At 50.7% G+C, this 12,213-nt stretch overlaps 1 protein-coding gene across 2 annotated transcripts in view; it reads right to left on the bottom strand.

Annotated features, from left to right (window-relative positions):
- The window catches only part of SORT1 (sortilin 1), an 80,910-nt gene extending 72,379 nt beyond the window's left edge, over positions 1 to 8,531 (bottom strand). For both annotated transcript variants that reach the window (XM_030221523.1, XM_030221524.1), the window contains exon 1: positions 8,333 to 8,531. In XM_030221523.1, the coding sequence (XP_030077383.1) occupies positions 8,333 to 8,485 (153 nt within the window). In that variant the 5' untranslated portion in view covers positions 8,486 to 8,531. The remainder of the gene's footprint in view (positions 1 to 8,332) is intronic.
- Between the last annotated feature and the right edge of the window lie 3,682 nt (positions 8,532 to 12,213).

Here is a 12,213-nt window from a genome sequence, read left to right as displayed (position 1 = left end):
CAAAGATCTGAGCAAAAAAAAATAAAAACATAAACCACTTATCAGTGCATGGATATTTTGGGCACAGAAAATCATTCCAGCGTATGAGCAGTATTTTTTCTGCTATGACATGCACTAGTGGTCCTTCGTGGAGAATCTTGTGTGCATGTGTCCAGTATACTGTCCTCGATTTGCATATAATTTGTTTACTGCTTTGACAAATAAAAACTGTGCTTCTAAGCACGTACTCTTAGCTGTGCTTGGTTCTAACGCAAGTTTTCTGTATCGGCCACACAGTGTCCCTGCAAACAGAACCAGCATTTTTCTGGTGGGTTCTCTCTCTGCTGCAACAATGACTTCAAAGACACCCGATACAACCATTTAAAACTACATACGTTGAACCCCTCCCCCGGATTTCCCTTGTATACATTTTTACACAATCCTGGGCAGCCATTTCCTCCAAGTAAATAGAAAGACTCTTCTGCAATTTCTACCACCAGCACTTGAACCAAGTACATTACGTTAGGCAAAATACTCTGTTTTATTCGGGCTACTCTTCCTATTCAGGACAGGCCATTAGACGTTGGAATATTTCTGTCAAAGTGGTAGATATTTCACTTCCAGAAGCTTAATCGTTTTAAATGCATAACACATCCTCAGGAAGTGAGATGTTCACAGACTCTCTCAAAAGAGCTGTTTATTAACCGCAAAAAAACAGGTAGTGAGTACAACCTGTTTCGTCAACAATATCCAGAAACAGCACCAACAAGTCCACCCTCAAAATACCAACCCATATCCAACACACCCTGGACTCTCTTAACCATACTGACTTTAAACCCCGCTGCTCTCCACCATGTCCTCAGCAATTCTCTCAGCAGGAGGAGTATAATTCTTGGCTTAGACAAGATGAATAAAACGTCAGCAAATATTTTATATGACCACGAGCCAGTATCAGTCCCTGTGATGTCCGGATTAAACCTAATCCTTTTGGCTAATAACGGGGGACGGAGGGCACCCTCTGTCTTGGGGGCTTCACAACTCATCAGTTAAAACAGCTCCCATCTGCCTTAACTCAGGCTTTTGAGTTTGCAGTACAGTTTCTTTATCCATGTTGTAAACTTATTCCTAAGGATCTGAATTATAAAAGTCCAATGTGCTCTGTCCCTGGTACGAGAGCAGGCAGGTAGGGCTCCTTCACCTCATAATTAAGGAGTGATACTGGTCTGAATAACCCTCAATCCAAGCTACTGCCCCTCCACAAGAACTACATTAGTCTCTGCTAACCTCATCCGGGGGAGGGAGGGGGGAAGCAAGGACAATTCAGCATCAGAGCACTAGGAAAAGTTAAGACGGGGGGGGGGGGGGGGGGGGGCCCAATCAATACATCCACAAACCTTTTCTAGAACATGTCAGTCAGTCTGCACTGTTTTCAAACACTGCAGCTGCAAATCTGTACTAATTTAAAGGGGCACTATGGCAGTTCTAGGAAAATTGAACCAAAAAAAAAAAATCCCCCAGCTTTACTTTAGCATCTTCAACCAATTTTCTGTTTGTTTTTTTAAGAAAAAGAAATAAATGTGGAAGCATCAGGGTCACTATATACCACCCCACATAAGTACATAAGCACCGCCATACTGGGAAAAGACCAAGGGTCCATCAAGCGCAGCATCCTGTCTCCGACAGCGGCCAATCCTTATGTAATACTAAATGTATATTCGCTTATACATTTCCAACATTTATGATGTATTGTTAGCCACATTGAGCCTGCAAAGAGGTGGGAAAATGTGGGATACAAAGGCAATCCTATATAATAATTCTCACCTCCAACGTTCTGTGCTTGGGACCGTGGCTCCTTGGCTGGAGGTGGTCTGTGAGGCAGACACGCACTGACGTCAAAACAGCTGATTGCAAGGCAAGGGGAGGAGTAGGGAAACACGCTCCTCCTACTGCCTCGGAATCAGCTGTCACCCCCCCCCCGCGCTATGGCCCCCTCGAAACCCACCCCCTCCCGCGAACCTGTCGATCCCCCCCCCCGCCGGAACGCCGAAAACTGCCGCCGCCGTTGTTGTACTACCTTCCCTTCCCGTAGGTTGTTGAATCATCTTAGAAAGTTTAACTCCGTGCGTCTGACGTCAGACGCACGGAGTTAAACTTTCTAAGATGATTCAACAACCTACGGGAAGGGAAGGTAGTACAACAACGGCGGCAGCAGTTTTCGGCGTTCCGGCGGGGGGGGATCGACAGGTTCGCGGGAGGGGGTGGAAGAAAAAAAAAAACGCATGTTGGGGGGAGAGAAGAGGGTGGCCAACCACAGCATGGATGCGAGCGGGGGGGGGGGGGGGGGTGGGGGGGGAAAGACCGGCCCAGGCTGGCACATGGGAGAGAGGACAATTGCTGGATAGGGAAAATGGAGGGGCCAGGTGACAGATGAGCATGGATGGGCATGGATTGGAAGGGCAGGACTCAGGGAGAGGGGAATTGCTGGATAGGGATGAATGGAGGGGACAGATGGGCATGGATGGATATGGATTGCAGGGCAGGCCTCAGGCAGAGAGGGGAAATGCTGGATAGGGAAAAATGGAGGGGCCAGGTGACAGAGGAGCATGAATTGGACTCACACTTTCACTCTGACTCTCAAACAGTCACTCTCACATACACTCTCCCAAACATACACACTCCGAGGAAAACCTTGCTAGCGCCCGTTTCATTTGTGTCAGAAACGGGCCTTTTTTACTAGTAAATAAATAAAATCCAAGCTTCAAGAACCCGGCAACCCCCCCCCCCCCCCCCCAATAAAAATTAATACACGAGTTCCAGAGTCTAACTACACGCTGAGTAAAGAAAACCTATTTGTTTTAAACCTACCATATTCTAGCTAGTGAACATTTATCTGTAACTGCGAAGCATATACAACTGAGCAACAGAATTTATTTGCAGAATGAGCCAGAGCATCATCAGTGCTCAAGAAAACTTACCAACTTAGAAATCAAAATTAACTGCTCTTACTAAAGTGAGCAACATCGCTCACTTCAATTCAAATAAACCTGCGGTGGTGGCCGTTTCGTTTAACTGCATTGCGGAAGTTAAAAAAAAATACACCAGCATAAAAGCTTAAATTTTAACAGCCTGAACACTGATGCAGTTAAATGAAATGCTTTTTGAATTGACTGTTTTGAACAGTGTTGGCTCACTTCAAATAAGAGAAGTTCATTTTGATTTCAAAGTTGGTAAATTTTCTTTTGAACATTTGAGCACTTTTGGACGTTTTGGGGTTGTTTTTTTTTTTTTTGCTATGACAGAGAAGACATTAAGCACAATTCATTTAATACACTGACAAGTTTGAAGCTTTTTTTCTTCTTTTTCAATTAGATTTGTCACTGTTTCACTGTTTGAATATTCAGGTATTTATGTTTTGGATTTTTGATTAACCTAAATACCTCTTATTTTTACAGGTATTTACCTCATACTCCTAACCCTAAACCAAACATCTTATTTTTCTGGGTCAGATGCATTATTCTACGGTACCTGTTATGTAAACACATGTTTCTGTCTACTCTATAAAGATGTAATTAAAGCACCCATGACTTGTGCTTTCAGGTTGCTGTATTTATTGGTAAAAACAAAGAAGCTTTTAACAAGTTACAGATAAACAAGTCAGACATTTGAGTGTTTTGGGGTGATAAACTATACAACAGGACTTCCTAAAACACTGTTAGAAGTGTAGGTTGGAGGTGGTACAATTAAAAATAAACAGAATCAGAGACTGTGTCCCTATTCTGTGCACTTAGTTCTTCTAAAATCTTTTGAGGGCATCTAGGAAGGAATCTGAAGGCAAAACGTTTTTTAAGCCACCAATACACTAACGGTTGTCATGTCAGTTCACTTGAATGCACAGATTAATACATAAAAATATAAAAAGTTTTCTTTTCAGAGGATCTCGTTCTTTTCTAATTCCTGTGAGCAGAACGGGGTAGCTGCTGAGTAATCTTGGTTAAGGCTTATAACTATTGCACCAGCGTCAGGAGAAAGATATTTTACTTCTTAGTTGCAAAAACCTCAGAAAGGCGGTATATCAAGTCCCATTTCCCCCTCCCTTATGGCCACATCCATTCTGAGACTTTGGGCTTTAAAAGCAACTTATCTGGGGAGGCACTTTATCTTAAAAGAAAAACATATTTACCAACTGTAATAATTAAAAGGTGTGTCCTGAAGGTGTTTACCAGAATTCATTCTTCCGCCTTCTACCTAAGGGCAACAGGTGCTGTACTGCACTTTCAGGGCACTTCTCTGCCATCTGCTCCTGCACAAACACTAAAAGATCACTTGTCATTCTTGACCGAATCAGAAGTGACACTTTCGATTGTGACCAGGACAACTGTGATGGTCCAATGTCAATACTACACTCAATAGCTGGTGTCCTCACAGTACTGTTAATCAGCAAGCCTGCCATTAGCAGCCTGGTTGGGCCTAGCATTAAAGGGGGGGGGGGGGGGTTCAAATGGGACACTTCCCTGGGCCTATGCCAGAAAGGATCTCCAGCCTGCCCAAAACTGAAAGCAGATTTAGGGGGGGGGGGGGGGGGGGAAGTCTTCTTGCAAATTTCTGCCCTGGCTTCCAGCATCTCTAACACCAACCTTAATAGTGGTAGCAGCACCCGATTCCTGAAGCCCAATACCCTGCTCCCTTCCCCAGTCCCAGCAGCACCCGATCCTTCAACCCCAATACCCTGTTCCTGCTCCCCAACACTCTACTTCCTCTCCCCAGTCCCAGCAGCAGCCGATTCCTGAACCCCAGTGCCAACACCCTGTTCCTGCTCCCCCAGTCCCAGCATCATCCTATCCTTGACCCCCAACGCCAACACCCTGTTCCTGCTCTCCCCAGTCCCAGCATCATCCTATCCTTGACCCCCAATGCCAACACCCTGTTCCTGCTCCCCAACACTCTACTTCCTCTCCCCAGTCCCAGCAGCAGCCGATTCCTGAACCCCAGTGCCAACACCCTGTTCCTGCTCCCCCAGTCCCAGCATCATCCTATCCTTGACCCCCAATGCCAACACCCTGTTCCTGCTCCCCCCAGTCCCAGCATCATCCTATCCTTGACCCCCAATGCCAACACCCTGTTCCTGCTCCCCAACACTCTACTCCCTCTCCCCAGTCCCAGCAGCACCCGATTCCTGAACCCCAATGCCAACACCCCGTCCCTGCTCCCCCATTCCCAGCAGCAGCCGATTCCTGAACCCCAGTGCCAACACCCTGTTCCTGCTCCCCCAGTCCCAGCAGCACCCGATTCCTGAACCCCAGTGCCAACACCCTGTTCCTGCTCCCCCAGTCCCAGCATCATCCTATCCTTGACCCCCAATGCCAACACCTGTTCCTGCTCCCTCTCCCCAGTCCCAGCATCATCCTATCCTTGACCCCCAATGCCAACACCCTGTTCCTGCTCTCCCCAGTCCCAGCATCATCCTATCCTTGACCCCCAGTGCCAACACCCTGTTCCTGCTCCCCCAGTCCCAGCATCATCCTATCCTTGACCCCCAACGCCAACACCCTGTTCCTGCTCTCCCCAGTCCCAGCATCATCCTATCCTTGACCCCCAATGCCAACACCCTGTTCCTGCTCCCCAACACTCTACTTCCTCTCCCCAGTCCCAGCAGCAGCCGATTCCTGAACCCCAGTGCCAACACCCTGTTCCTGCTCCCCCAGTCCCAGCATCATCCTATCCTTGACCCCCAATGCCAACACCCTGTTCCTGCTCCCCCCAGTCCCAGCATCATCCTATCCTTGACCCCAATGCCAACACCCTGTTCCTGCTCCCCAACACTCTACTCCCCTCTCCCCAGTCCCAGCAGCACCCGATTCCTGAACCCCAATGCCAACACCCCGTCCCTGCTCCCCCATTCCCAGCAGCAGCCGATTCCTGAACCCCAGTGCCAACACCCTGTTCCTGCTCCCCCAGTCCCAGCAGCACCCGATTCCTGAACCCCAGTGCCAACACCCTGTTCCTGCTCCCCCAGTCCCAGCATCATCCTATCCTTGACCCCCAATGCCAACACCCTGTTCCTGCTCCCTCTCCCCAGTCCCAGCATCATCCTATCCTTGACCCCCAATGCCAACACCCTGTTCCTGCTCTCCCCAGTCCCAGCATCATCCTATCCTTGACCCCCAATGCCACACCCTGTTCCTGCTCTCCCCAGTCCCAGCATCATCCTATCCTTGACCCCCCAATGCCAACACCCTGTTCCTGCTCTCCCCAGTCCCAGCATCATCCTATCCTTGACCCCCAATGCCAACACCCTGTTCCTGCTCTCCCCAGTCCAGCATCATCCTATCCTTGACCCCAATGCCAACACCCTGTTCCTGCTCTCCCCAGTCCCAGCATCATCCTATCCTTGACCCCCAATGCCAACACCCTGTTCCTGCTCTCCCCAGTCCCAGCATCATCCTATCCTTGACCCCCAATGCCAACACCCTGTTCCTGCTCTCCCCAGTCCCAGCATCATCCTATCCTTGACCCCCAATGCCAACACCCTGTTCCTGCTCTCCCCAGTCCCAGCATCAACCTATCCTTGACCCCCAATGTCAACACCCTGTTCCTGCTCCCCCCAGTCCCAGCATCATCCTATCTTTGACCCCCAATGCCAATACCCTGTTCCTGCTCCCCCCAGTCCCAGCATCATCCTATCTTTGACCCCCAATGCCAACACCCTGTTCCTGCTCCCCCCAGTCCCAGCATCATCCTATCTTTGACCCCCAATGCCAATACCCTGTTCCTGCTCCCCCCAGTCCCAGCATCATCCTATCTTTGACCCCCAATGCCAACACCCTGTTCCTGCTCCCCAACACTCTACTCCCTCCCCCCAGTCCCAGCAGCAGCCGATTCCTGAACCCCAGTGCCAACACCCTGTTCCTGCTCCCCCAGTCCCAGCATCATCCTATCCTTGACCCCCAATGCCAACACCCTGTTCCTGCTCCCTCTCCCCAGTCCCAGCATCATCCTATCCTTGACCCCCAATGCCAACACCCTGTTCCTGCTCTCCCCAGTCCCAGCATCATCCTATCCTTGACCCCCAATGCCAACACCCTGTTCCTGCTCTCCCCAGTCCCAGCATCATCCCATCCTTGACCCCCAATGCCAACACCCTGTTCCTGCTCCCCCAGTCCCAGCATCATCCTATCCTTGACCCCCAATGCCAACACCCTGTTCCTGCTCTCCCCAGTCCCAGCATCATCCTATCCTTGACCCCCAATGCCAACACCCTGTTCCTGCTCTCCCCAGTCCCAGCATCATCCTATCCTTGACCCCCAATGCCAACACCCTGTTCCTGCTCTCCCCAGTCCCAGCATCATCCTATCCTTGACCCCCAATGCCAACACCCTGTTCCTGCTCTCCCCAGTCCCAGCATCATCCTATCCTTGACCCCCAATGCCAACACCCTGTTCCTGCTCTCCCCAGTCCCAGCATCATCCTATCTTTGACCCCCAATGCCAATACCCTGTTCCTGCTCCCCCCAGTCCCAGCATCATCCTATCTTTGACCCCCAATGCCAACACCCTGTTCCTGCTCCCCCCAGTCCCAGCATCATCCTATCTTTGACCCCCAATGCCAACACCCTGTTCCTGCTCCCCCCAGTCCCAGCATCATCCTATCTTTGACCCCCCAATGCCAACACCCTGTTCCTGCTCCCCCCAGTCCCAGCATCATCCTATCTTTGACCCCCAATGCCATACCCTGTTCCTGCTCCCCCCAGTCCCAGCATCATCCTATCTTTGACCCCCAATGCAACACCCTGTTCCTGCTCCCCCAGTCCCAGCATCATCCTATCTTTGACCCCCAATGCCACCCCCTGTTCCTGCTCCCCAACACTCTACTCCCTCTCCCCAGTCCCAGCAGCACCCGATTCCTGAACATCAATACCCTGTTCCTGCTCCCTCTCCCCAGTCCCAGCATCATCCTATCCTTGACCCCCAATGCCAACACCCTGTTCCTGCTCCCCAACACTCTACTCCCTCCCCCCAGTCCCAGCATCATCCTATCCTTGACCCCCAATGCCAACACCCTGTTCCTGCTCCCCAACACTCTACTCCTTCTCCCCAGTCCTAGCAGCACCCGATTCCTGAACATCAATACCCTGTTCCTGCTCCCTCTCCCCAGTCCCAGCAGCACCCGATCCTTCAACCCCAATGCCAACACCCTGTTCCTGCTCCCCCCAGTCCCAGCATCATCCTATCCTTGACCCCCAATGCCAACACCCTGTTCCTGCTCCCCAACACTCTACTCCTTCTCCCCAGTCCCAGCAGCAGCCGATTCCTGATCCCCAAATATCAGAAGGTCCCTCTCTCTCTCTCTCTCTCACCTTGTGAGTGTTGTTATCCAGACTCGCCTTATACGTCTGCCAGGGGTCGCAGCCCTCCACCAGTGACGGCTCCGAATCCCTGGGGTCCCTGAGCGCGAGCGCCCCGACCCCCGCCAACAGCAGAAGAACCGCGCTCAAGCTCGCAGCGCCCATCGCGCGACCACCGCAGCCCTCAAGCACCCGATCCGACACTGCTTCTTCGGCTGCCGCACTCTATAGGGCCGCGGACACGTCAATCTGTGAACTCCGTGCCCCATAGGAGCGCACGCACATCAAGCCCCGCCTCCAACGATCGCTCCCACGCCCAGCTCGCTAATGTTTACCCATTAATCACCTGCGAGACCTTCGTTCGGCTCGTTTCCCGATTGGCTGCAACGCTCCTGTGTCGCCTTTCTGATTGGACGGACAGGTAGACAGCACCCGTACGCCGCGAAGAGGGTGGGCGCAGGGGCGGGCTCCAGAGTTATCTCTATGCACCTGAGTGACAACCGCATTCTTCTGCCCAACAAGCTCACGTGGCCTTCTCGCGCTGCTGCTGCAACAATGCTGCATAACTCGTTTTACCTGAATTGCTACCCAGCTCTTGTGCACATCGCAAACCTTAACCCTCTCCTGGCTGCAGAGTTCACAAAACGTTGCAGCGACTCCAACCAACCAAATTCCACCTACAGACGGCAACAGACCACTTCAAAGGCTTTTGAACCTCAATATCACTATAATCCACTTTTCCTAGTGGACCTGCTGTAAATTCAACCAATGAAAAGGGAATCGTTGGTTGCTAGTCGTAGCACAAAATATAACATTTTCGTTTTGGCCCATTGACGCAGGGAGACTAGAGAGTGTGATAGAAGGGGAGCTAGAGATGTAGTGCATTTAGATGTTAGCAAAGCCTTTTTCACATGGCTCCACATCCATGCCTTCTTTATGAACACAAAAGGGACTAACTGGGTTAGGGGCAAATTGGTTGAGTGGTAGGACAGCAGGCAGTAACGATGCTACCAGTGGTATTGGCACCTAAATTGCTGCTTTTAAACATTTTTGTAAGTGATATTGCTGAAGGGGTGTCGTGTAAGTTTTACTTCTACAGATAGTTGGCGCCCCCCCCCCCCCCCCCCCCCCCCCCCCCCCCCCCCCCCCCCCAAGGACCTGCCTGGCAATGTGCTCTGCATCCGCTAGCGAGGCTCCAAGGCGTGTGGATGTCAAAGAATAAAGTGGTTGCTCAAAGCATATACTAACCACAATTGCTCAACTGCAAAACACTATACACAAACTTGTGCAAAAACACACTCATAACCTCACCAAACCATAACAGCACTAATTCCAAGGACAGAATGAGCTACAACCTTATGCATGGAAAGGCAGCACTGTAATTACACCGGGCTCTAAAACACCAGTACACAACCTAGTGGAAAAAAAAACACCAAAAAGGGCTGAAAATACTACACGCTAGTTACCTCAAGAAGTCAGACTCAGCATGCAGCAATACTAGAAAAATTGAAACTTACATGCAAAATATCACAGATGCACATTTCCAAAAGCTGACATATTCCAGCATATTCCAGTTAATAAATTCTGAATAAAATACTTTTTTCTACCTTTGTTGCCTGATCATTTAGTTTTTCTATTCGCTTTGGTCCCAGTATCTTCTGTTTTACGCAATCTCTTCTTTCCATTTGATATTTTTTTTCTCACCATGTCCATCATCCTCCTGTGTCCTTATGCGTACTGCCTACCATCTGTAGCCCTGTCCCTATCCTTCAGTGTCCCGATCCAGCTCTTAAAGTCAGCAGTTTCCCCTCCGTCCATATCCAGCATTTCTCCTCACTCCCCTCCATCCATGTGCATATACTTCCCTCCCCTCCATCCATGTCCAGCACCATCCCTCTTTCTCTCCTACCCTTCCATCCAGTGTCATCCCTCTTTCTCTCTCCATCCTTCCACCCATTACCCTCTCCCAATCCTTCCATCCATTGTCTCTCTCTATCTCGACCCTTTTCCATTCAGCATGTCCTCTCTCACCCCATCCTTCCAGTGTCTTTCCTCTTTCCCTACCTACCAGCATCTTCCCTCATTCTGCCCCCTCCGTCCAGCATTTTTCCTCTTTCTCCCTTCTTTCATCCAGCATTTCTCAGTCTGGCTGCTAGGTTCTCCCCCAGTTTCTCCCCAGCAGCTTCGCTCTCTCTCCTGTCCATGTCCCCTCTTTCTCTCTCCATCTTTAAACTCATCTCTCTCTCTCTCTGTACCCCTCTTCCATCCAGCATCTTCTCTCTGGCTCTCACCTGCTCTTTTCCATGGCCCCTCTTTCTCTCCCCATCTCTTTCTGGCTCTTCCCTGCTCTTTTCCATGTCCCCTCTTTCTCTCACCATCTCTCTCTAGCTGTCCCCTGCTCTTTTCCATGTCCCTGGCTCTACCCTGTTCTTTTCCATGGCCCCTCTTTCTCTCCCCATCTCTTTCTGGCTCTCACCTGCTCTTTTCCATGTCCCCTCTTTCTCTCACCATCTCTCTCTAGCTCTCCCCTGCTCTTTTCCATGTCCCTGGCTCTCCCCTGCTCTTTTCCATGGCCCCTCTTTCTCTCCCCATCTCTTTCTGGCTCTCCCCTGCTCTTTTCCATGTCCTCTCTTTCTCTCACCATCTCTCTCTAGCTGTCCCCTGCTCTTTTCCATGTCCCCTCTTTCTCTCCCTATCTCTCTCTGGCTCTCCCCTGTCTTCCCAATCCCAACCCTGGGACCAGCATGTCTTCTTCTCTTTTCCTTCCCTCCCAGCTCCCACCCCTCTCTTTGGGAGTTCAGCAACTACTTGTCTTTCCTCTCTTCCTCCTGGGATCCAATAAATATCCATATCTCTTCTCTCTCTCCTGTTCCCACTTCCCCTCCTTCTGTGGGTCTAGTATGTCCCCTGCAGGTCCCAGCATCATTGCCCCCCCCCCCCCAGTCCAATAATCTCTCACTCTCTCTGCTGTGCACTGATCCAGTCATCTCACTCCCTCCCCCACTCAAAGCTTGCTTTAGATTAATGGCGGTGGCAGCACTCCACCCAGGCTGTCTCCGATTCTGCCCCTCAAAAAACAGGAAGTCATGTGGCAGTACCTGGCAGAGGAAGGCGCAGACAAAAGAAGAAAAATAAGCGCGGGGCCACCTGCAGCAGCCTTCAGACATGCGCTGTTGGCTCTGCCGGTCCTCTGCCCCCGGAACAGGAAATTGACGTCAGGGGGCAGAAAACCGGCAGAGCCGACAGCGCATGTCTGAAGGCTGCTGCGGGCGGCTCCGCGCTTCTTTTTCTTGTTATGCCAGCTGTGGAAAGAAGCGGCGCCGGCGGCAGCAGCAGCAGAGGTTCAGCGTAGGTCTTGTTTGTCGGGAGTCTAGTACAACACGGTAAGCGGGGTAAGCGCGGCGCCCTTGAAGGCGGGCGCCCCCCTGCGGTGCTTACCCCGCTTACCGTGTTGGCACGGGCCTGCAGACACTGCTGATGGTGTGGCTAACACGAGGAACGATAGCAAAGCTTGAAGAATGGTCCAGAATTTGGTAGCTAAGATTTGATGCTAAAAGAAAAGGCAGAGTCATGCATTTTGGGCTGCAAGAAAAACAACACAACAGTTTTGGGGTAAGGAACTTTTGTGAACAAAAGAGCAGCAGGACTTGGGTGGGATCATATGCACTGACCTTAAGCTAAACATATAGAGAAGAGGGACACAAATATTAAGTACATGGGCCACAGGAATCGGTGTGAAGAGAGGACTCAACACAGGCCTTGGTTTGGCAGATGCAGGCTTTAGAGGTCTACAAAGTAACAATAAACAGAAGACACCAAAGCATCACACTAGCAATTCCCACACAGCAAATGTAATACAACCCATTCAAATTGAATGGGCTGCAGCACCAGGA

This window comes from Microcaecilia unicolor, chromosome 12 (genome assembly GCF_901765095.1).
Source record: "Microcaecilia unicolor chromosome 12, aMicUni1.1, whole genome shotgun sequence".
Classification (NCBI taxonomy): Eukaryota; Metazoa; Chordata; class Amphibia; order Gymnophiona; family Siphonopidae; genus Microcaecilia; species Microcaecilia unicolor.
Note: the sequence above shows the minus strand (reverse complement) of the source record. Positions and strands in the feature narration are given on the sequence as shown.